Genomic DNA, 23,021 nt, shown 5'->3' with positions numbered 1-23,021 from the left:
TGGGAAACAAGGAGGCAGGACGAGAGGAGCACATGGCAAACAGAAACAAAGACAAAGCCATGTGCTCACACACAACACAAACAAGGAAACATTAAACGGTGACAAGACAGACAAGACAGAGAGAGGAAAACCCTGACACACTTATGTTGATGTGTTGACTAACATACTATAAAGCACATGTTCTTGTACTTTTTTGTAAATATTTGATTATAATTTTAACTGTAGTGTGTTAATCAATATTACATTTGAGAAATTTTAATGTACTAAATTTCAACGTTATCATCATTATAAATGTGTGATTACAAATGCATTAAAATACATACAAGTTTAAAAAGAAATGACATGAAATTTTACCATACAAAATATTTCTCAGCACATTCAGCAGCACACTTAACATTATTTCAAAGACAATAAATGTAATCATGAAATTGAATATAACGGTCTAGTAAGTCCTGATTAAGTGGGCCTAAAATACTCTAAACTATAAAACATTTTCATTTAGTTGCAATTAGATTGCAGTTACGAGCCTGAAAACATTACAATCAATTCACACAGATATTGTAATATAAAGTATATTATTCCCGTGATAAGTATTCTTTTTAGTATGCTAAAGTGTACTTCTTTTTCACAACGGGGAAGTTAGTTGTTGCAATGAAAGACAATTAAAAAAAAAAGAATAAAGTGCACTGGAGAATTACTCAAAATAAGACTGAAATGTGCAATAAATGACAATAAATAGGGTTTCCTCTTGACCAAATACTTATATGTAAAGTGTTGCGTATGCCAGTACTTACAACAGTACTGTGCATTTATCCCATTTGCTTGTAAAATCTACAATATCCACTTCACGTGCAGATTTTTTATTTGCATTATAGTGAACTCAGCTGTTTGAAATGCTTCAGTGTTTTCTGTTCCTTCTCGTTCAATGCCATTATTTTTCTCTCTCTCTCTTTTTTTTTTCTTTTTTGCATCGATTTGCTGACTGGCATGAAATGATAAATACCTTAGTTTGCAGTGGTGGGTATGGCATGAGAAGAGGCAGGTGCTTTGTGTGTGTGTGTCTGTGTGTGTGTGTGTGTGTGTGTTACTGGGACAGGGAATGTATAAGGTCGGATAGTCCTTTACTTTCAGCCGGTCTCATGTCAGCCTTACTGGACCCTTGAGGTTTTTTCACAAGAGCATGTGTGTGTGAACACATCTCTCTCTGTAAAACACCTATAATATCTCTCCGTAACTGGATGACGAACATGCTGGAAACAGTTGTAACTTATGTGGTCGCACAATTATACATGTTTTGAAACTGGTAACATTTCACAAGATGTTGAATTTGGATGGGTTCCTGTTTTTTTTTTTTTTTTTGAATTGGCCAAGACTTGTAAAGGTAATTGGAGTTCCGTTGCCTCTGCCTCGATCTAGCTCTTGTCCTGGCAGCCGCCAGACGAGGACTAGAGGTCTGCAAGCCCGTCGGGTTCCTTTTTTTTTTTTTTTTTTTGAATTGGCCAAGACTTGTAAAGGTAAACATTCCTGTTTTGGCTTTTTTTGTGGTTGGCTTGTGGAGGGAACATATCACTTACAGTAACTGTGTGCCATGTTTTGTCAATTTTCAATTACAAGCACAGGGATTGATGTTGACTTTGTGATGGCAATGGTGCATCAAAATTGCACATTCTTCTTATCTTTCTGAAAACCTCTTTGTTTCATTCCTCTTTTCAGAACATAGTCTGCACCATGGGCCTGAAGTGGTACCCCCATCCGGAAGTCCTGCACTGCATAAAAGGATGTGAGGTAAGACATCCGGAGACCTGTCCATATCCTCTCAAATGGCTCTCTATCCTGTGTCTTCCCTCCCTCATTGGCGACACTCTTGCCTTGACCTCCATTTGCAGAGGCCCAAGAAGATTTATGAAGATGAAGATGTAGAGGAACTCTACACTAAAGTCAGTACTTGTACAAGTGACTGTGATGTTCAGTGCTCCTCCTGTCTTTCTGTTTCCCCCTCTGTGCTTGTCGATACCTGTCACTTGGTGCAGTCTGTTTGTACTACAGACTGGCTTATTGACAAATGTTTTAAGAAATTCTCACCTACTCAATACATGCTCTTTCTTGTTTGATAAGAAGGGATCTGCCAATAAGTTTGCCAAGTTTGCCAATTTCTGCCACATAAATAATAATAATAATAATAATAATAATAATAATAATAATAATAATAATGCTTTAGTAAGGCATAATTATGAAATAAAAAATCTAAAGTGTGAGAAAGCCATAATTTTAAGTCAAAGTCTCATAATTGTGACATTTCTATTTCATGATCTTGATTTAATATCTTAATATCTTAACTTTTTAAACCCAAAATTTTGACTTAGTATTATTCTGTTTATCTTGTAATTGACTTAAAAAGTCATTTTGACTTTTTATCTCATATATTATTTATTTTTATCTCATAATTATGACTTAATATGTCATTTTGCCTGTTTGTCTCATAATTTAGACTTTGTATCTCATAATTGTGATTTTTTTTTTTTATGTCATAATTATATTTTTTATATATACTTTTTTTTTATTATGACTTACTATGTTATAATTTTGCCTTTTTATTGTGTAATTATAAGATTTAGATAGATCTATTATAAGTATCTCAGAATTTAATATTTGTATATTTAGTATTCCATTATTTCAACTTATTATGTCATAATCATGACTTACGTTATAATTATGATATACCAAAGCGTAATTGATTGATTGACTGACTGATTGATTGATTGATTCATGTATTCATTCATTAATTCTTATGTGGCAGAAATGGGCTTGCATACTAGCCTGTGAAGTACTATCCAAGCACAGTATAGTCCAAATTTATTATTATTATTATTATTAATAATATTGTTATTATAAAGACAAATTATCTGACACTAGACTATTCATAAATACATGCACAGATTAGGACAAGTATGTGATCTTGTTAAGCGCTTGTGTGAGCTTGTTAATACAGTGGATCGTGAATATTACAAATAGGTCTGCATGCTGTTGATTAACAGAATATTTCAATCACAATTTAATTTTAACTATGCTTTACTATGAAAGTCTATAAAACATATTTTATATTTATTTAAGGGCAGTATCCTCAATAGGATGTACTGCTTTAAAAGAAGAATTTGCCCCAAAATTACAGGTTGATCATCAACTCATACAGAACACTATTATGAATGCCATTTTAAATTGTTTGTTTTGGCTGAATGATATATAACACAATCCATCAAACGGACTGTACTTTTTTTTTCTCAGTTTCTTTTTGAAACACGTTACTACCATACTATAAGTAATCAAAGACATTTAGATATCTTAAATTAACTTTGTAGATTCAATAATAAACATTTTTAATATACAAGTATTTTAATAGTACAAAAAAGTATATATTTTTTTATTCGAAATGGACAGTTTTGGAGAAGTTGACCCATTAGGCCTTGAGTAACTCAAACCTATGACGCATAAGCCATGACTCTAAGCAATGAAGCACTGGATATATTTGGGTTGGCAAAACAGCTGTGTTCATCATATACAGTAGATCAATATATCTCATTTTTTTTCATGTTAATGGTGCTCTGATTTGTTTTTGTCTTAGCCTTTCATGGGTGACAATTACTGTGACGCCATCAACAACAGAGCCTACTGCAACTACGATGGAGGCGACTGCTGCCATTCCACTGTCAAGACTAAGAAGGTACCATACATGTCTACAACATTTCTCTTCATTTATACATTTAATGTGTCCAAAATGGGTGCCTAACTTCACAATCTCACCAGGATTGACTAAATTTAGTGATGAAAAGTCACTGACAAGCATGAGATGCTAGATGTTAACACTGACCGTCTGAATCTTACTGCACACAAGAATGGCAAACGCATTCTGGCAAGCTCTAATCTGATTGGCTGCCTTTACGTAATTTCTTGGACCCGGGATGCACATGTATTTATCAGTATGCCTGTGGAAACTAAGTTGTGTTTACAAAATATCAGGTTGTTACGATGACCGCTTCTGAGAAACTAATCCCTGGATTTGCCCATGTCTGCAAGGTTCGTGGTTTAAAAGCTATTCAGTTTACACTTTACACTTTTTCACAATCCCGTTTTCCACATTTCTTTTCTGTTATTTGCGCATTCAGTCATGGACTGTATTACAGTTGAATGAGTTTGTCTATTGTTATTGTATCATCTATTTCAGATAAACCTGTTCCTAAACCATTTGTAAAACAAAAACAAAAACAAAAAAAACATGATCAGTCAGTTTACATGTCATCCCTCCTCACTTGTAGTTTCTAGCAGGTGACAGACAACAGCCGAAATTAAAACTATCTAAAAGTCACAATCTTGCTGACTGCTTAAAGCAGTGTTTTAAACTAACAGGAAGATTAAGCTTTTCTTATACAGCTGGTATGACTGCTTCTTTCTCAGACTAACAAAAGTCACTTGACAACAAGACGCAGCTCGTGTCCAATATGTGGTGGTGTCATTTTCAGCATGTAGTGATAAAGTAAAGTGTGAATATCAAGATTCCACACACTGGAATTCCTGTTCTTATAAAGTGACAGCACACATTAATTTAATATAAAAAATGGTGGAGCCAGCCACAACAACTGAAAACACTTTTTTAACAATTGCCTGGTTTCACATCCACACAGCTGTATGTTAAATATCTTGGAATTGGCTGTGATGCATCATTTTCACTTTCTGTTCTACATTTGAGAGAAGTGGATCATAAACTACTACTTTTTTTTTTTCTTCTTTTTTTTTTTTTTTGTAAATTAATATTAATATACATTAATATAAAATTAAAATGCATTTAGAATAATATTAATACTGTAAATACAGTAAATCCATGGTAAACACTGGTGATCTATGGATTTAAAAAGCCTTCTAACTGGATTGTTCATGGTGCAGTGTTTCTTCTGTTTCCCCTTAAAGGAAAAAAATGTTGCGAAATGCAACCAAATGATTGATTGATTGATTGATTACTGAAGTGCATTTTCCACACTAAAATTGAAATGTTAATAGTGAAAAGCCATTCAAAACATGTTTGATGTTTTATGTGAGAAAAAGTGGTAGGCTTTTCAGTTATTGCTATCTTTACTTTCAAATTCACTCCTCATCCAGGGTAATTTCTCTTTTGCCTTGTCAAATTTGTGCTGGATCACCTCGTGTGCCCATGCATGAAGTTATTTAGCAGACTTAGTGTTCCTTTTCTTTTCCAGGCAGCTCTGAGCTGTCTTTTGGCTTTCTCCTTGTCTTGCACTGTCACTGTCTTAAATATTTGGCATATGCTCAGAGTGTGAGTGTATGAACTGTGATGATTCACTGAATCCAGTCTACAAGAGAGTGCTTTTTGGGAATTTCACAATGTGCAGCCTATGTCATTGAGCAGCCATGGACCTTAGTGGGAGTTGACCATGCGCCAGTGTTGATAGAAGGTTAAATTCTTCTGCAACCATAAGCCAGATTGCTGGTGCCTCCTTCCTCCTGATATGTCACACAGTTGGCAGATCAACGACAGAGGGATTGGATGAAATAAAGTCATCTTTTGATGAGCTAGAGCTTTTTGGTTGCATGCATTGCTTCGCAACTGTATCAGTTTGATTTATGCAGCTAAAGATAGTCACTCCTGATTTCATGTACATAGTGGACATTTCACAATGTCTTGTTAGACAGTTATTTGAGAAACTGATATATTGTGCTTCATTTTAGATAATCCAGTGGCAAGTTTAGACTTTGGAAACATGAAAGCCAAAATGTCCACTTATAACTGTTGAAAAACTATTTTCAGTAATCAAGAGAAGATTGAGTCTATATCTGATGTTGGGAAAGTTGGCTCCCCGAGCAGCAACTGATACAAGAATCACCCGACATCCCGAGCCATGTTCACCGTCCTGGCAGTCCTTGAAGCAAATGCATCAACAGGGTTTGCAAAACATCCTGTCTCTGGAAATATCCAGGGCTTAGGGAAGAGCTGTAGAAAATGACTCTGAAAGAACTAATCATTTTGAGATTGATGGATTGCTGGAGTTGGATGAGTTCTACTGTAGGTCATCTGGCTGTTGGCTCCAGGAGTATCACCACATCCATTTTCTTCCCAATGTGCGCCACTTTACCTTCATCTGTTCAAATTCTCAAACTCATTCATACATTTCCTAGTCATGCCCACAAACACAAGTGCAGATCAATGGAGTTCACGCATTAGTGCACAGATAAGCGGTGGTCTGCATTGTTATGAGCCTCTGATTTCAAATTGCACTTAACTTCTCTGTGCAATTCCCGGAGAATTTTGATGAGATAATCACTTGAGATAGTATGTGACTGTTTGTTGTCCCCCTGAAATGTGCTCCTAGTCATCCCCGCAAAGAACTTTTGTGACCTCACCACCTGATTTTTATTTATCTCAAGAACAGATGAGGATTTCTTGAAGGTAAGGAAAAATCAGCTGAAATGTTTAAGAGCAACTGAAAACAGGAAGACCAATATTCCTCAGTGTTCGAAAGCTATAGTTCAATAGCACATATGTTATTATAAGTGCTTTTGAAACACTGCTTCATGAAGCTTTGCAACCTTTTTTAGTAATTCATTTAGTTTTAAGTGATTTGGAGAGCGCATCCAACTTCCAAAGTCACATGATTTCAGTAAACAAGGCTTCGTTATGTCATGTCAAAAGTGAATCATTTTTGTGACAGTGGAGCTTAGAGGAAGGTAACTACTACAAAAACAGTCAGGAATTACACTGTTGAGTTCATTTGCAATTATGTGAGTCTAGATGCTAGAACTGCTCTGAGGTGTTTCATATACAACAAATTGCTGCTTAACCACCATAGTATGATGCATCATTGAAAAAAAAAAAAGGTATTTGAGGCTATTTCCCAAACCTGTAGTGATGTTCGATTCTTGAATGAATCATTCATTTGAGCCAGTTCTCAGACAGTAACCGGTCAAGCCAGTTCACAAAATCGAGCTGAATCCAACTTTAGTTTCGGGTTGATTACGCAAGACGCACAGCCAAAGTAGCACGTCCAACTACTTCGTCCGAATGAGCCGTTTCAACCAACTGTCGAAATTTGCTGAGGATTACCAAGGAGTCTGATGAGTGAATTTATGATACTATGCTAGTCTGGAAACCATGGTTTTACCAGAAAAAAAAAACATGGTTATTTTAGTTAAACCATGGTAACCACAAATAAACCGTGGCTATGCTACACGAACCATAGTTTAACCATGGTATTTGTAGTAAAACTGTGGTTATACAAATGATAATCAATCTGCCAAAAAACATGGTTACTACTCTTTTACTATAATAAAACTATGGTTAATTTTTGTAAGGGTATGACTACTATTATAATGGTAAAAAAAAAAAAAGATTTACATCATACATTTTAAAAAAAATAAATGTTACTATAGCTTATTGTGCATGCATATTACATTTTATTTGAACGTGTACACTAAATAGATTGTGTACTGTAAATTTTTAATGTCAGGGAGTACAGAGGACTTACTGTACAACTTACTGTAGTTTAGAGTTTTTACAAAAACCTACAGAGGTTTGTTTCTGTTTTACCTTTGAATTTAGAATGTCCCAGGATTTAAGTTAGTCTTTTAATGTTTTGTAAATTAAGGAAGGAAGGAAAATAAACCTCATTAGCAAGTATTTTAGCCATTTTCTGTTTTTATTTTAGCCCCTATTGTGTAGTTTGGAGATATCTGCATACATTTTAATTGAAATAAGTGATATATATATAAAAAAAGATTGTAATGTTTTAAATACAACAAAGCTAATTATAATGGCATTTAAAAGTGCCTATCATAAACAATCAGCATTAACAAAATTGAAAAAAAGTAAAAAAACAAAAGGTGCTTAAACAATACACTGAACATGGGCAATTACATTTGTCCTGGTTTTAGGGAAGGTTTGCATTAGGGAAAACAAGCTGTCTGACTTTGTTGGGTTTCAGCCTGTTCCTCCTCTCTGAAATAATTTGCCCAGTTTTTGAAAATATTCTCTCTGCAAGCACCAAGGTTGCAACTATGCACAATCTCCTCTTCATAATGTCCGTTATACTTTCATAAACCACTTGTCGTGCTTTCCACCAAGTGAGCAGATCGTCACTCCTTGGAATCAGGGGCCCTGCCAAGCAACTCCTTATCCTTTATAATGGTAAAAAAAAAAAAAGATTTACATCATACATTTAAAAAAAAATAAATGTTACTATAGCTTATTGTGCATGCATATTACATTTTATTTGAACGTGTACACTAAATAGATTGTGTACTGTAAATTTTTAATGTCAGGGAGTACAGAGGACTTACTGTACAACTTACTGTAGTTTAGAGTTTTTACAAAAACCTACAGAGGTTTGTTTCTGTTTTACCTTTGAATTTAGAATGTCCCAGGATTTAAGTTAGTCTTTTAATGTTTTGTAAATTAAGGAAGGAAGGAAAATAAACCTCATTAGCAAGTATTTTAGCCATTTTCTGTTTTTATTTTAGCCCCTATTGTGTAGTTTGGAGATATCTGCATACATTTTAATTGAAATAAGTGATATATATAAAAAAAAGATTGTAATGTTTTAAATACAACAAAGCTAATTATAATGGCATTTAAAAGTGCCTATCATAAACAATAAGCATTAACAAAATTGAAAAAAAGTAAAAAAACAAAAGGTGCTTAAACAATACACTGAACATGGGCAATTACATTTGTCCTGGTTTTAGGGAAGGTTTGCATTAGGGAAAACAAGCTGTCTGACTTTGTTGGGTTTCAGCCTGTTCCTCCTCTCTGAAATAATTTGCCCAGTTTTTGAAAATATTCTCTCTGCAAGCACCAAGGTTGCAACTATGCACAATCTCCTCTTCATAATGTCCGTTATACTTTCATAAACCACTTGTCGTGCTTTCCACCAAGTGAGCAGATCGTCACTCCTTGGAATCAGGGGCCCTGCCAAGCAACTCCTTATCCTTATTCCTGCCATTGCTTCTGATGTGACATTCCTGACAGTGAAATCATTATTCACCCTCTCATCAAAGTCCCCCCCAGACTGAATGTTGCTAGGAAGAGGGAGTAGTAAGCCTAGTACTCTTAGCATGAGGTTTGTTCACCTGCCTGCTAGACCTGAGTGGTGAAGCTGATGTAATACTCTTGCAGGCCTCATCTGCTGCTGCTAGATCGTGAAAACCCTTCTGCTTAAACCTTGAGTCAAACAGGGTGCCTCTGCCAACAGGCTGAATAATTAAATTCTTTCTGCAGTCCCCTTGCAATTAGAATGACTTTAGATGCTGTCACATACCTGTGACGTTTAGAAGCAAAGACAACCATACATAAATTGCATATAGTCTAATTGTATTTAGAAGAACTGATATATTTTTCTTTGACAGATAATGATTACAATAACTCAGGTAAAAAAAAAAAATAATAATAATGCAAAGCTTAAATTATATTTATATACACAAACCTTTCTGCACTGAGCTGTAACCTTTTCAAAAGGCTTTAATATTTCACAGGTATTGTTCACAATCTCCCACTCATGAGGTATCAGCGTTGGCAAGCTGGGGCTGACAAGGGCAAGTGTGTCAATAATGGCATCGTTTGCTGCCAAAATCTTTGCAGCATGTAAAAGGTAGAGTTCCATCTTGTTAGTGCATCCTGCTTGAACTTTAACTCTTCAAGGCCCATCTGTCCCTGAGTTGCTCTGATGCATCAGTGCTCTTGTGAAAGTGCTTAACAATAGTTTTTACCTTTGCCACAACCTCCTGAATGTGTTTTAAACCCTCCCTCACAATCAGGTTTATAGTGTGGGCAAAGCAAGGCAAGTGCTTCCATCCAACCTTCTAAACTGCAGCTTTAAAGTTGCTTGCATTATCAGATACACATGCAATAATTTTATCACCAGTAAGTCCTTAACAGTGGGAAAGGGTTGCAAATCAAGAGCAATCATTTTTACAAGCTCTTCATCCACTTCACTCTGTTTGACAGAGTCAGTTGGCTGTTTCACGTAGCACTTAATAGAATGTTGTTCGCTGCTTTGCACATTTGTCCCTGCTACAGATCTGGGTATAGGTTGAACTGAGGCTGCAGTCCCAGCGGTGTCACCACAGATTGGGAGTGAGCTAACTGGATTGGGTTGCCTTACTTGTGTAAGCAGGGCAGTTGGATGTTTTGTTTGTAGGTGCCGTCTAAAATTTGATGTGGATCCTCCTGAGCCTGAAAATACAATAGTTTGCATTTTGCTTGGTCCTGTTTCTTCAAAGTGGATGCAAATGTTGCCTTGCTTTACTTCATTGACTTTAACTTTGTTTCAGACCGAAACATAAATTCACATTTCTCCACTTTTTCTTTAATTTAAAAATGAATATTATGAATATTTAGGCAAAAGTTATCAGTTTAACTTGATGATATTCGTTGTAGACAGTCAGAGAGTTGAAATGCAAAGTTTAAAGTCAGCTTTTCAGTCATATCTGACTCAAATTGAACCATAGCCATGTAGGCTACTCAATATTTATCAGTTGTATCTGACATGAAGGATCAGCGAATGAAACGTGACCACAGATATCATTAACTTAAGTGAATGAAAGGCAATAATCAGCAATAAGCATTTACACAAATAACTTTATTTGAATGTTTCATTGACATAACATGATACTGAGTTGTTAAAAAATAAATAAGTCATATCATTGTTTGATGTAAGGAACCGATTAATCGGTTTTTAAACTGGTTCATTGAATCGAACTGTCCGAATGAAACGAAATGAATCAGACTTGGCATCACTACGAAACTGTACTAACATGGTCAAACCTCTACCATTTCAACCACACTGGTTCAACAATATCGGACTGTAGTTAATTATGCCACAGGTGTTGGAGAAATAAATGAATAAATTCAAAATCCAAAATAAAACTTTGTGTTTACACAATGTATGTGTGTGCACCATGTATAGTTATATGTATATATAAATACACACACATACACACACATATACACATATAACATAGTTGGCTAACGATGGTTTCGGTAAGCACACTCCTGACCGATTCAGTGAGTTATTTCAGTGAATGATTCATTAGATTGATTCAAACCAGTAAATTGAGTGAAAATGAGTCGTTTGTTCATTAATTACACTATTATGGTGCTGTGTTGATTTTTACATCCAGCTCGAGAGAAACACTGTACTAAATATATTTTGGATATTGCTTCTATCAAGGTTATTTACTCACCCTCTTGTATTTCTAAACATGTTTGCTGTATTTATTTATTTGATTCTTCACCTGGCTCTTTTCATTCAGTGACATTTCACAAAATGAACCTGATTTTTGCTCTTCATGGCTAAGCACCTTTCATAACTCTACTAATAAACATACAAAAGGATATGTGTTATTGTTGACTCAGCCAGACACTTGGTCATGTTCTTGTTGCCAGCAAAAGTGTTGCCAGCAATGCCTGCAGTGAGGTCTGTCTCTCTTTGGGTGATCCTCTCGTTGGTCATGATGACCCCAAGGCAAAGGAAACCAAGGCACTTCCCTGCTGCTTGTGTGTTTGTTTCCCTTCCTTATCGCACCCTGTCGTGCTCACTTTATCCCAGCTCTCGTCATGTTCTCTGAAAGGTTTGCGTATTAAGACGTTCTGGATGACTGGCTGTGTATTATTCCTGTCAGGGACTTTGAAGGTGCGAGTCAAACTGCATCTCAGGTCACCGCAGGATGCTTTACTAATCACTACAAGCTGTTGGCATGAGGAAGGAGGCCAGTGGGCATATTAGGGAAAAGAAAGAGAGATCCTTTGGTTTTCTTTACAAGAGATTCCTGACAGAGGATTTAGTAAGTTTTAAGCTCACAAGGTCAGTGATGTAGAAATACTTAACTTGTTAGCTGATCAGTTTAACCTCACTGATGACTTTTACTTTTGATCATATGGAGGGTTAGAGATTTCAACAAATCCCATAGCAATCAAACTTTGGCACATAGCTTGTCATGCTTTTTTTTTTTTCATTTTGGCTGTTGCTGTGATATGCAGCGCAATATAGTTTCCTTTTATCTGCAAACACTGGATACTGAACTGTGATTGTTAAATCATGTGTACACAGATGTAGAAATCTAATTCTTCTCCAAAAAAAAAGTCTCAACATTAATGCACTTCAGCCATTTGTTTTTGGACCATCAGTTACGTGGCACTCAAGATCTATAAGCTGCAATTGCTAGTGACTTCAAAAAGTCAAGAACTGTTCAGGAAATGTTAGCATACTTACTGTATTCAAGGAGAAGAAAATTCAGAACGACTAGGTAAATATCTAGATGGATACAGTATGTTGTTTTTCTTCAGCACTATTCGGTTTAAAGCTTTAATGAGAATAAGTAGAAAGGGTCTGCAGTTTTATAGTCTAATTTGAAAGAATTTGTTTTGGATCACAAAAGAGTTGTTTTTGTAGAGAACTAAACCTTTTATTGAACAAATGACCTAAAACAACCTAACAAGACTAAAAAGCTATGAAGCCATTGATCTTGCCGTTTGTATATTACAATGTTTACTGTTTATTTGTTGAACTGAAGACATGAAGTCTAGAAGTTAGAAAAGTAATCCATTAGAATTTTTTAGATCGTTTTTTTTTTCACAGATTGGCTTGCATTTTATAAATGGTTTGGTTTGTTAAAATCTTCACATTTTTCATTTTTTTCCAAGTCCTAAATTATTCTGTTGATCTCTAGGTTTAAATGAGCAGATCCCAGATGTTCATTGGAGTCTGCTGTATGTACAAGACATCTCTCACATTTAAATAACACAACCAGTGTCATTAAAATAATCAAACCACCAAATTCAGTCTCAGTGGCCTTTTAAGAAATCTGAGGGACAACCCGAATTCAGTAGGTTCTTGTTTGCATTCTCAAAACCCAATACCGTGCCAAGGTAATAAATGGAAGGGGGGAACTCCTCCGGGGGCTGACCCGCAGTTGTGGCGGTAACAAATGTGTGTCTCTTATGTTTTTATAAGACATAATTATCAACGCATGTTGGTTTTGCCCTGCAAAGTTTATGGCTATGAAACCACATCTCCAAATGAGCTTTTCAGTTTTCCAAATTATTTCCTTTAATCTTGGCTGTTTTAGGGAAAAATGGCAATGAAGTGCCAACCGTGCAAGATTGGGGCAAGATTGCTGTTTCTGCAGCAACAAAAATGAGGGTGAGAGAGTTTTTCGAGACTTTCACAACAAGGTTTCCCCTATCGCGGCTGAGACTGAAGGCTGTGCCTCCCATGACTCCACTTTCCACAGGTTTAATGGCCTGAGAACACGAGTGAAGTTTGGGCATTAGGAAAGCATGTTGTAAATGTTATGGATACATCATCTAGACCAGTGATAGGCAAACTTGGCCCTTCCAGGCCACTTTCCTGCAGAGATTTGATCCAACCCTGATAAAACTCACCTGCCTGTAGCTTTCTAGTAGTCTTGAAGACAATGATTAGCTGGTTCAGGTGTGTTTGATTAGAGTTGGAGCTAAACTCTGAAGGAAAGTGACCTGGAAGGGCCAAGTTTGCCCACCCCTGATCTAGACCAATAGTAATAATTAGAATAAGCAAATTTTCTAACTAAAGTATATTTTACAAGGTACGCAGCAACTTAATAATAATGTTAATAAAGAATATGTGGCCATTGATCAGTAAATTGCAGGGGCATAAGAATGATCTGAAAAGTAGAGGAAGCAGCATTTTATAAACATTATCATGTTGGCTCATGAATATTCACGGGCAGTTTTGTATTAGCAAGGTTGAGTTGAAGGTGATGGTCTTTCATTCATCACCTTCATCTCAACCTTGCTAAGACAGAACTGCTCATGGTCTCAGCAAACCCAGCATTTCATCACAACTTCTCTATACTGCTGGGGTCGTCAACCATAACTCCTTCCAGGACAGCCAGGAACCTTGGAGTTGTGATAGATGATCAGTTAAGCTTCACAGACCATATTGCTACAAAGGCCCGGTCCTGCAGATTTGCCTTATACTACATTAGGAAGATTAGACCCTTCCTATCAGAACAAGCTGCGCTACTCCTTGCTCCTTGTCCAAGCTTTTGTTCTCTCCAGACTGGACTTTTGTAATGCTCTCTTGGCGGGCCTTCCCGCAATATCAAGCCTCTGCAACTGATCCATAATGCCCAGACTGGACTATTGTAATGCTCTCTTGGCGGGCCTTCCCGCAATATCAAGCCTCTGCAACTGATCCAGAATGCAGCAGCGAGAGTGGTCTTTAACGAGCCGAAAAAAAGCTCACGTTACACCTCTCTTCATCAGTTTACACTGGCTACCAGTAGCTGCTCGCATCAAATTCAAGGCACCCTCCAGAAGCTTGCGTTTTGCAAGTGAACAACGCCTTGTGGTCCCATCCCAAAGAGGCACAAAATCACTATCACGGACCTTTTCCTGGACTGTGCCCAGCTGGTGGAATGACCTCCCTATCTCAATTCGAACAGCTGAGTCTTTGGCCATTCTCAAAAAACGTCTAAAGACACATCTTTTTCGCCAGCACCTGACGAACTAATACTAGCACTTACCTGTTATATTCGATTCTGTTCTATTCTATTCCATTCTATTAAAAAAAAAAAAAAACTAGCTATGTGTACTGTGCTAGACTAACTGAGACTTTTCACAGCACTTGTATACTTTTGCTCTCTCGTTCGTCTGATTGATTCTATTGTTTTCATTTGTAAGTTGCTTTGGATAAAAGCATCTGCTAAATTATTAAATGTAATGCAATGTTACAAGACTACTGCTTACTATGGTAGCACTTTAGTCTTTTTTGTATATGTACATACTATGTCAGTACTACAGTAATAACAATAACTAGGTAATAACTACTGACTCTAAACCTAACCTTAACTCAAGTCCATGTCATTACCTTATATCACTCAGTACTTACTGCAGAACAGTGGTTTTCAAACTTTTTTTTTTAAGAGTGACCCTTTTATTTTTAAATTGACACAACCCATATATACAACCATTTACATGCAATCAAGTCAAGTCACATACAGTACCGGTGTGGAGTTGCATGGAGGAGCTTCAGAAGAATAAAAGGAGAAGTAATGACAGTCAGTGTTGCCAAGTCAGCAGTTTTAGTGTGGAATTGGGCTACTTTTACACTGTTGCTGTGGGTTAATGCTATCTCCCTGAAACAAACTTTCAATCGCGGTAAAAACATGATTGGGCTAGTTTTGGACTAGTTTTGATAAGCAATTTGGCTGGTTTTGTTTTGCAGACCTGGTAACCATTGAAAGGCGAGAGAGGACCTGACCTGGGACATTACACTGATATTGTTTACATTTATGCAGGTTTAAAAACATGTGAGTCTAAAGCATTTAGCTGATGGGATTTGTAAATTGTTGTTATTTAGAATTAGCAGTGATTTTAGCTATATATACGGCCAACCAAAACCCTCTTTTGGCATTAAAAAACTACTGTCAGGATTTACTAAAGACACACAGTGAAATATTAGTGCTGAAAAGGCATGGACACAGTTATTTTTGTGGCTGACCTTATTGCATATGCATTTGTAGGATTGTCCCTTCCAGGTGCAAAACTTATGGGAGAAGAATATTTAAGTGAAACCCAACATGATCTCATAAGGTTTGCAGTATTCAATTCACTGGTAACTGCGCCCTTTTTTACCGCCTAAAAAGCATGTCTTAAACCCGACATTAATCTATGCTGCTCTTGGAAGATTGTGTTGGTCATCATGGAAATGATCTGGCTGCGTCTTGTCTTATTTAATGTGCACACTGTCAGTAGAACAAGCACATAACTTTCCACTTCCATCTGCGCTTTTATGGGATTGTGCTATCACGTTAATTTGCCCTGTTTAGTAAATATGGCTCTTAATGTTGTAAATATTGTTTCTACCATTGTTAGAAATTACTTTGTGAATATATTTAAAGTCTTTGAGTGTACTCAACTCTAGTTTATAGTGCAAACCAAATGAAACTCTTATTTTTTTATTTTATAGAGAAATAATCTTAAAACAACAGAAGCAAAACAAATTATTTATTTATTTACTGTTTTGCAAATTATTATAGCAAAACAGTAAATAAATGTCACTCAAATTTTCTCAGTTTTGACATTGACGTTTTGACGTGATGTATGCATCTGAACCTCAGTGCAGACCAGCATTACGCTGTGTTGAGTTTTGAAGCACTATGTCTGTGGCCCAATCCCCAGCCCCCTATTTCCCTTCAACTGCAATCTGACACATGCATGCACTCTGCAGAGGTGGGGGGTCGTGTGCCGTGACGTACATGGTCTGCCAGAGAACGTGTGTGTGTGTGTGTGTGTGTGTGTTCTGGACTGGCCTCTGCCCCATGCTGACATTCCCAGCCACCATCGATGAGCCCCAGATGTGGCAGCTGGTTCAGCCACCCTAAGGGTCAAGGGCAGAGGGAACCATGTCAAATTTGCCACCCACATCTTAGTCCGATGGTGAGATAAGGAGAGAGTGCAAGAACTTGATCTGTGAAAGTTTGCAAGTCTTGCAAACAAGAACTGTGAAAGTTTGCATGTCGTGAGATTGGAGAAAAGGAAAGGGGACATTTGAGAAATGGTTATGTAAAGTACTAGAGGAAAAAATGGAAATGTGCACCTTCATGGGGAGGTCGATAACAATTGCCTGCTGGAAAAAGAACAAAAGCAGCCTTAGTTGCCATCGCAGTCTTAAAGAACTGGTTAAGTTGGACTGTTTGATGGTTTTAGAAGGTTTGGGGGCACTTGTTAGCTGGTCAGGATGGAAAAACAGCCTGGTCAGTAAACCACCTTACAGTGATTTTTTTCAGCAAGGTTAGCAAAAGCCAGAAAAATGAATGTGTTTAGACGAGAGGGAAGGCATACGGTTGGACAGGAAATGCCATGCAGGGCATTGATGGCTGGTTTTGATATGTGTCCGGTTCATGCTTGTAAAAGCTTCACAGGTAAGTGGCTCTGGAAAAACTAAGTGTTGCTCACACAAACATGTTTTGTTTTAATTACTTCGTAATACATGCTATTTCCGTCTGGAGAACTGCACTCTCACACTACAAAAATATTTTCTTCATCAGTATTGTTCTCATTAGCCAGCAGTATATCTAAACATCCTTGCGTTTGTTTTAGAAGCACAAACTGGTGAGAGAATGAGACCAGGTTTGTTACCATTAATAATTAAATAATAATAAATCAATAAAATATAAATATTAGATAAAAACGTGTTGCCTTTTGAACTAGCTGAAATAAAGTTTAAGTAAATAAATATATAAATGAATGAATGAATGAATGAATGAATGAAAGGTATATAGGAATATAAAATATACAGAAGCACAAAATTACTGAACCTAAAAAAGTAAACAAATTAGTTCAAATAAAACTGAAAATATAAAAAGCTTATTAAAAATATTAATTGATATTAAAATAGTATATAACGTATATAAATGATACTAAAATAACACCAATTAAGAATATTTTGTTAGATGTGTGCCTAAATTTAATTCAAGATGTATTCTTTAAAATGTAGTTGTATGAACTTGATACTAGAACTTGAAATCTGTCTTGCTTTAGTGATGTTATTATTATTATTATTATTATTATTATTATTATTATTTTATTATTTCAAAAAACAATACAAAATTATTGATTTTAAATAGATAAATACATATAAATAAACTTTATTAATAAATAAATAATTAATAAAATATTAATTTAATTAAAGGATTAAACTTGTTGTGTTTGTTGAGTTGTGTTTGTTTGTTCATTTATTTAGTTATTTTATTTGGGTGCCTAACATGCCTAACATGATATTGTGGTTGTTTCTGATATAAAATAGTACATTTTTATGTAGCTCTCTGTAATACTTTATGCTGATTATAATATTCTAATATTCACTGTCATCCATGTAAAAACTGTGTATCAGTCCATTCCTCCAGGTAACTGAAACGGTGATAGTTTTAAGTCTCTCGTATCACACTACAGACACAATTCAATTCAATTCAATTCAATTCAAGTTTATTTGTATAGTGCTTTTCACGATACAAATCGTTGCAAAGCAACTTTACAGAAAATTAAGTTTCTGCAATATATTTGGTAGTAGCTTATCAGTGGTGACTGTCAGTTAATATAAATATGGCAGAAATGTACGGAAAATCAATTAAAAAAATTTGGAAGTTCTGTATGTTGTTTCAAGGTTGTGGTAGAAGACTAGTTAGGTACGCAGGAGCTAACCCATTAAGGGGCTTATAGGCAAGTAATAATATTTTGTAATTGATACGGAACTTAATAGGTAGCCAGTGCAGAGACTGTAAAATTGGGGTAATATGATCATTATTGTCCTTACCAGGCCATTTTCATGACCTGGTAAGGACTCTAGCCGCTGAATTTTGGACGACCTGTAGCTTGTTTATTGAAGATGCAGGACAACCACCTAGCAGTGCATTACAATAGTCCAGTCTAGAGGTCATGAATGCATGAACTAGCTTTTCTGCATCAGAAACAGGTAACATGTTTTGTAGCCCGGCAATGTTTCTAAGATGGAAGATTGCTGTTTTTGTAACATGGGAGCCAGTGCAGAGACTGTAAAATTGGGGTAATATGATCATATTTTCTTGACCTGGTAAGTACTCTAGCCGCTGCATTTTGGACCACCTGTGGCTTGTTTATTGAAGATGCAGGACAACCACCTAGGAGTGCATTACAATAGTCCAGTCTAGAGGTCATGAATGCATGAACTAGCTTTTCTGCATCAGAAACAGGTAACATGTTTCGTAACTTGGCAATGTTTCTAAGTTGGAAGAATGCTGTTTTTGTAACATGGGAAATATGATTTTCAAAAGACAAGTTGCTGTCTAATATAACACCCAGATTTTTGACTGTAGAGGAAGTAACAGTACATCCGTCTAGTTGCAAATTGTAATCCAAGAGATTCTGTGTACTGTTTTTTGGTCCAATAAGTAATATCTCTGTCTTATCCGAATTTAATAGGAGAACATTATTGGTCATCCAATCTTTTACATTTTTAAACACACTATGTTAGCTTAAATAATTTAGAAGTTCAATCTGGTCTTGTTGAGATATATAGTTGAGTATCATCAGCATAACAGACTCGCTCTCTCTTGTTTCATAAAAATGCAAACAGCACCATTTTCCAGTTGTCGAATGTAGTGAAGATGACCACAGTGCAATTAAATATTATTGCAATATTAGTTTCAGTGTTAATCTTCTAGCCAGGGAAATTGTTTTGTACACTGTGGTGGACTGTTTTTTTTTTATTGAAGAAGGTTTAAGATAATTTGTATAACAGCAGTACTCCACGTACCTTACTGCAATTATCGTTACTCTAATTATGAATATAATCACATTAACTTAATCACAGTATTCTGTTTACATGAGTTTAATTGCCTACTCGCATTAGGAACGTGAATAATGTCTGCAGTGTTCAAGGGAATCTACCTGCTAATGTTTCTGCAGCCAGATTTCATACTGAAGTGCCTCCACTTTGGCCTTGACTCAAACCCTCATCTGTTTTTAGCAGTGGTGGAAAGAGTACTGAAAAAATATACTCAAGTAAAAGTACCATTACCTTCCAAAAAATGTAGTGTGAGTAGACTAAAAGTACTTGTCCAAAAAACTACTTGAGTAAGAGTAAAAGAGTAGCCTATTTAAAAGTCGGTTAAAGTTTTCTATGCATAATTTGATTTGACGAAAGTCACGAGACCTATTACTCTCTATCCAATCACGTTGATGGATAAAAATAAAATTAAAATAAGCATGTAACGACCACAAACGGAGGAAAATAGCGGAGTAAAAGTACCGATACATCACTTAAAATGTACTCAAGTAAAAGTAAAAGTACACAATTTTTAAACTACTCAAGTACAATTACTAATAAAAACTACTTAATTACTGTAACGGGAGTATTTGTAATTCGTTACCTCACACCCCTGGTTTTTAGGTACAAAAAGGCAGGATATTACTCCATAATCGATGCTATGAATTAGAAAGTCCACTTTGTTGTGCACCAAGATAAATTTGCATATGAATTCACTCCATGAACAAATCAGTCTGTTCAGTCGCTGAGGCTAAGACAAATGGTTCCGTGAATGCGCAAATGTGAACTACACATATGGTCCTAGTTTTGAGCGACTGGAGATGCATTTTATCCTGAAAAGCAGCTGAGGCCTGTCCCGAGGGAGGCCGCTATGCAGCAGCTGGTGTCAGTGATGCACTGCCAACATTCAATTGTGACGTGAAATGCCAAACAACATTCAAATTATATTTTCAATCCCTCCTTGGGGCTCATCAATTTTTCAAGTCAGTGCCAAGTTCAGACGTCTTGACCAATGATGCAAGCTGTCATTACACTCTTAAAAATAAAGGATGTTTGTTGGCATCAATAGTTCCAAAGCCTTTAACATCCATTAACCTTTCCATCCCACAAATAATGGAAAAAAGTTCTTCAGATTATTAAAATGTTCTTCAAATTAAGAAAAAATAACATTGTTCTATTAAGAGATGTTCATTGGGCGGTTCTTTGGGGAACTAAAAATGGTGCAGAGCAGAGTTTAGCTACAACCAGCTCCAACGCACTTGCCTGGAAGATTCTAGTAAGTCTGAAGGCCTTAATTAGCTGATTCATGTGTTTTTAATTAGGGTTGAAGCTGAACTCTGCAAGTCAGTGGCCTTCAAGAAACTGGACACCCCTGTTTCAATGGCATCACTGTGAAAACCTACTCTGGGTTTCTACTGTGAACCTTTTGGTTTGTATGTTTTAACATGTGTTTCTTTTCTCCTTCAAGGTGATTCCGTTCCCCATGTCTTGTGACATCCGAAGAGAGTGCGCTTGTCGGGACCCCAAGGCCTTGGAGAACCGAAAGGGAGAGCACTTGCACTCACTTGGTTAACACGCTCCACCAAGCCAGTGCACAGACTGAGACAGGATGAGATCTTCTTCCCAGAAATGCTGCTGCTTCACAGTTGTACCTCTCCTCTTATAGCTGTTCATCATTTCCAAGTCCTAGTCTACCTGCTATCTCTTACACTACGTTTGGAAAAGGATCCCAATGTCAAGACCCCACAAAGGACCAAAGCTGGTTTGTGTATAGGCCAGGACAAACCAAGCCGACTTCAAAGAACTAGCGGCGACGAAAGCCGACTGTGTTGTCGCCTCATGTCGGCAGCGTCGGACCAAAAAGCTGCGCTCGAGCACACCAATAATTTGAATATCAGTAACATTGATAACTTTAATAATTTTAAGCGGCTCATGTTGTTATGAAAACATTTGCGTATTAGATTGATTGGGAAAGATCACGTAACATTTAAACAGCCTTCTGTCTGTACCGCCTTCATTTACGTGCTAGTTTTCATCACTTTCACTTTAATTCTCGGGCACTGACTCGTTCGCTAAACTGAACGTCCAATCAGAGCTCTCACTCACGCCGACGGCCCCGACGCCGATTCAACATGTTGAATCAGACAAACTGTCGCCGACGTGAACCCGACAAGAGCCGACGAGTGGAACACACCAAACAAACTAGCCCGACTGTCGCTCGCCGTCGGCTTGTTGTGTCCCGGCCTTATGCCATTTGTAGATCTCTCACAACCCCTCCAAAAAATTAAAGCAAGGCATCTCAAGGGAACCATACTGATTTGACCAAAGCCAGAAAAAGAAGAAACACACTCTCGAAATCGTTTAGGGGACTTGATTTGTTTTAGTCATCCCAGGAAGGTGGTGCGTGGCGTTTCTGCCCTCACCTGTGTCCCTATAGAAGCAGACTGGGTCCCAAAACAAGGACCGTACGGCTGGCGGGAGAGCAATCACATGATTGTGGTTTGTTTTTAAAGACTAATCAGTGATTATTTGAATGTTCCTGAAACGATGCAAATCTATCAAACATAAATGCGCAATGGGGAAGAGCTGCAGGTCTCATCGCACACTATTTACATTCTGTTATGAAATAATTGCAATTTGAGGTTGATTTAAAATGCACACCGATAGATCTGTGCATAAATATGGTGAGAATGAATTGGTTTCTTTAGCATGGCTGCTATTGTTGCTGCTACGATTGCTGCTAATTAGTCAAACAACAGACAACAGGAATATGCAGGCCATGATCTAGTGTGCCGTCAGTCTGCCTTAATACTTACCTCTGATCAATATAACCATCCATGACCGAAGACCTCCCATTAAAGCTCCGGGTCAGTGCTTAATTGTAACTCGTCTGGTCCAAATGCAAAATAGACACAAATTCCTGAATGTAGAGGCCATTGTCATAAACCTTTTATTTAACTGAAATGCTTAGTTCACCCAAAATCTGAAGATTCTATCATTTACTCATTTGTGTTGTCTGTATGAAATACTTTTTAAAAAATCATAAAATATGCACCTCAGTTCCATACAATGACAGTTCAATTAAAAAAACAGTATACCATACAAGTCTTCTGAAGCCATACAGGTCTTGTGTGATGAAGAGATTGAAATTAAAGTGAATATTCACAGAAAATCTTTCCGTCTGCTGCAGATCTCGCATGTCATTCTCCACTCTCTGGTTTCAACACACATGAGAACCAATGACATCAAAGCGTAGTGTGACGTCCAAACGTGCCATATTTCAGTCTGACCGCAAGCATGGAAGGTATTTGTGAGCTCTGGAGGGGAACATTTTCAGCAACTAAAAACAGATTAACCTTTGGTCTGTTCCTCACACAAACCCATCGGCTTCAGAAGACTGCATGAGTACTATGGACTGCTGCTGTGGTACTTCTGCGGTGCTTTGCATTATTAAATTTACCATGATTATGTAATATGAATGATGACGACAAATGGAGACTCTTACGCACGCTTTCAAATCTCAGTGAATCTGCTGCCAGTCAAAAACGTTTCAAAGGTAACTTACTGCACATGTGCCAACTTGTTAACCACTTGTATGTGTTTTTGCCAAAAAAGAAAAAAAGAAAACAATTTAGCTTGATGATAAACGGAATTACTTTATATATGCAAAATCGT

General features: G+C 36.8%; 1 protein-coding gene across 1 annotated transcript in view; it reads left to right on the top strand.

Annotated features, from left to right (window-relative positions):
• The window catches only part of LOC107739977 (pappalysin-1-like), a 154,651-nt gene extending 133,334 nt beyond the window's left edge, over positions 1 to 21,317 (top strand). The window contains exons 21-23 of the mRNA XM_016552243.1: positions 1,714 to 1,785; positions 3,620 to 3,718; positions 20,815 to 21,317. Coding sequence (XP_016407729.1) covers positions 1,714 to 1,785; positions 3,620 to 3,718; positions 20,815 to 20,919 — 276 coding nt within the window. The 3' untranslated portion in view covers positions 20,920 to 21,317. The remainder of the gene's footprint in view (positions 1 to 1,713; positions 1,786 to 3,619; positions 3,719 to 20,814) is intronic.
• The last annotated feature ends 1,704 nt before the right edge of the window (positions 21,318 to 23,021 follow it).

Source organism: Sinocyclocheilus rhinocerous, unplaced genomic scaffold, assembly GCF_001515625.1.
Source record: "Sinocyclocheilus rhinocerous isolate Xijiao unplaced genomic scaffold, SAMN03320098_v1.1 scaffold285, whole genome shotgun sequence".
NCBI lineage: Eukaryota > Metazoa > Chordata > Actinopteri > Cypriniformes > Cyprinidae > Sinocyclocheilus > Sinocyclocheilus rhinocerous.
Note: the sequence above shows the minus strand (reverse complement) of the source record. Positions and strands in the feature narration are given on the sequence as shown.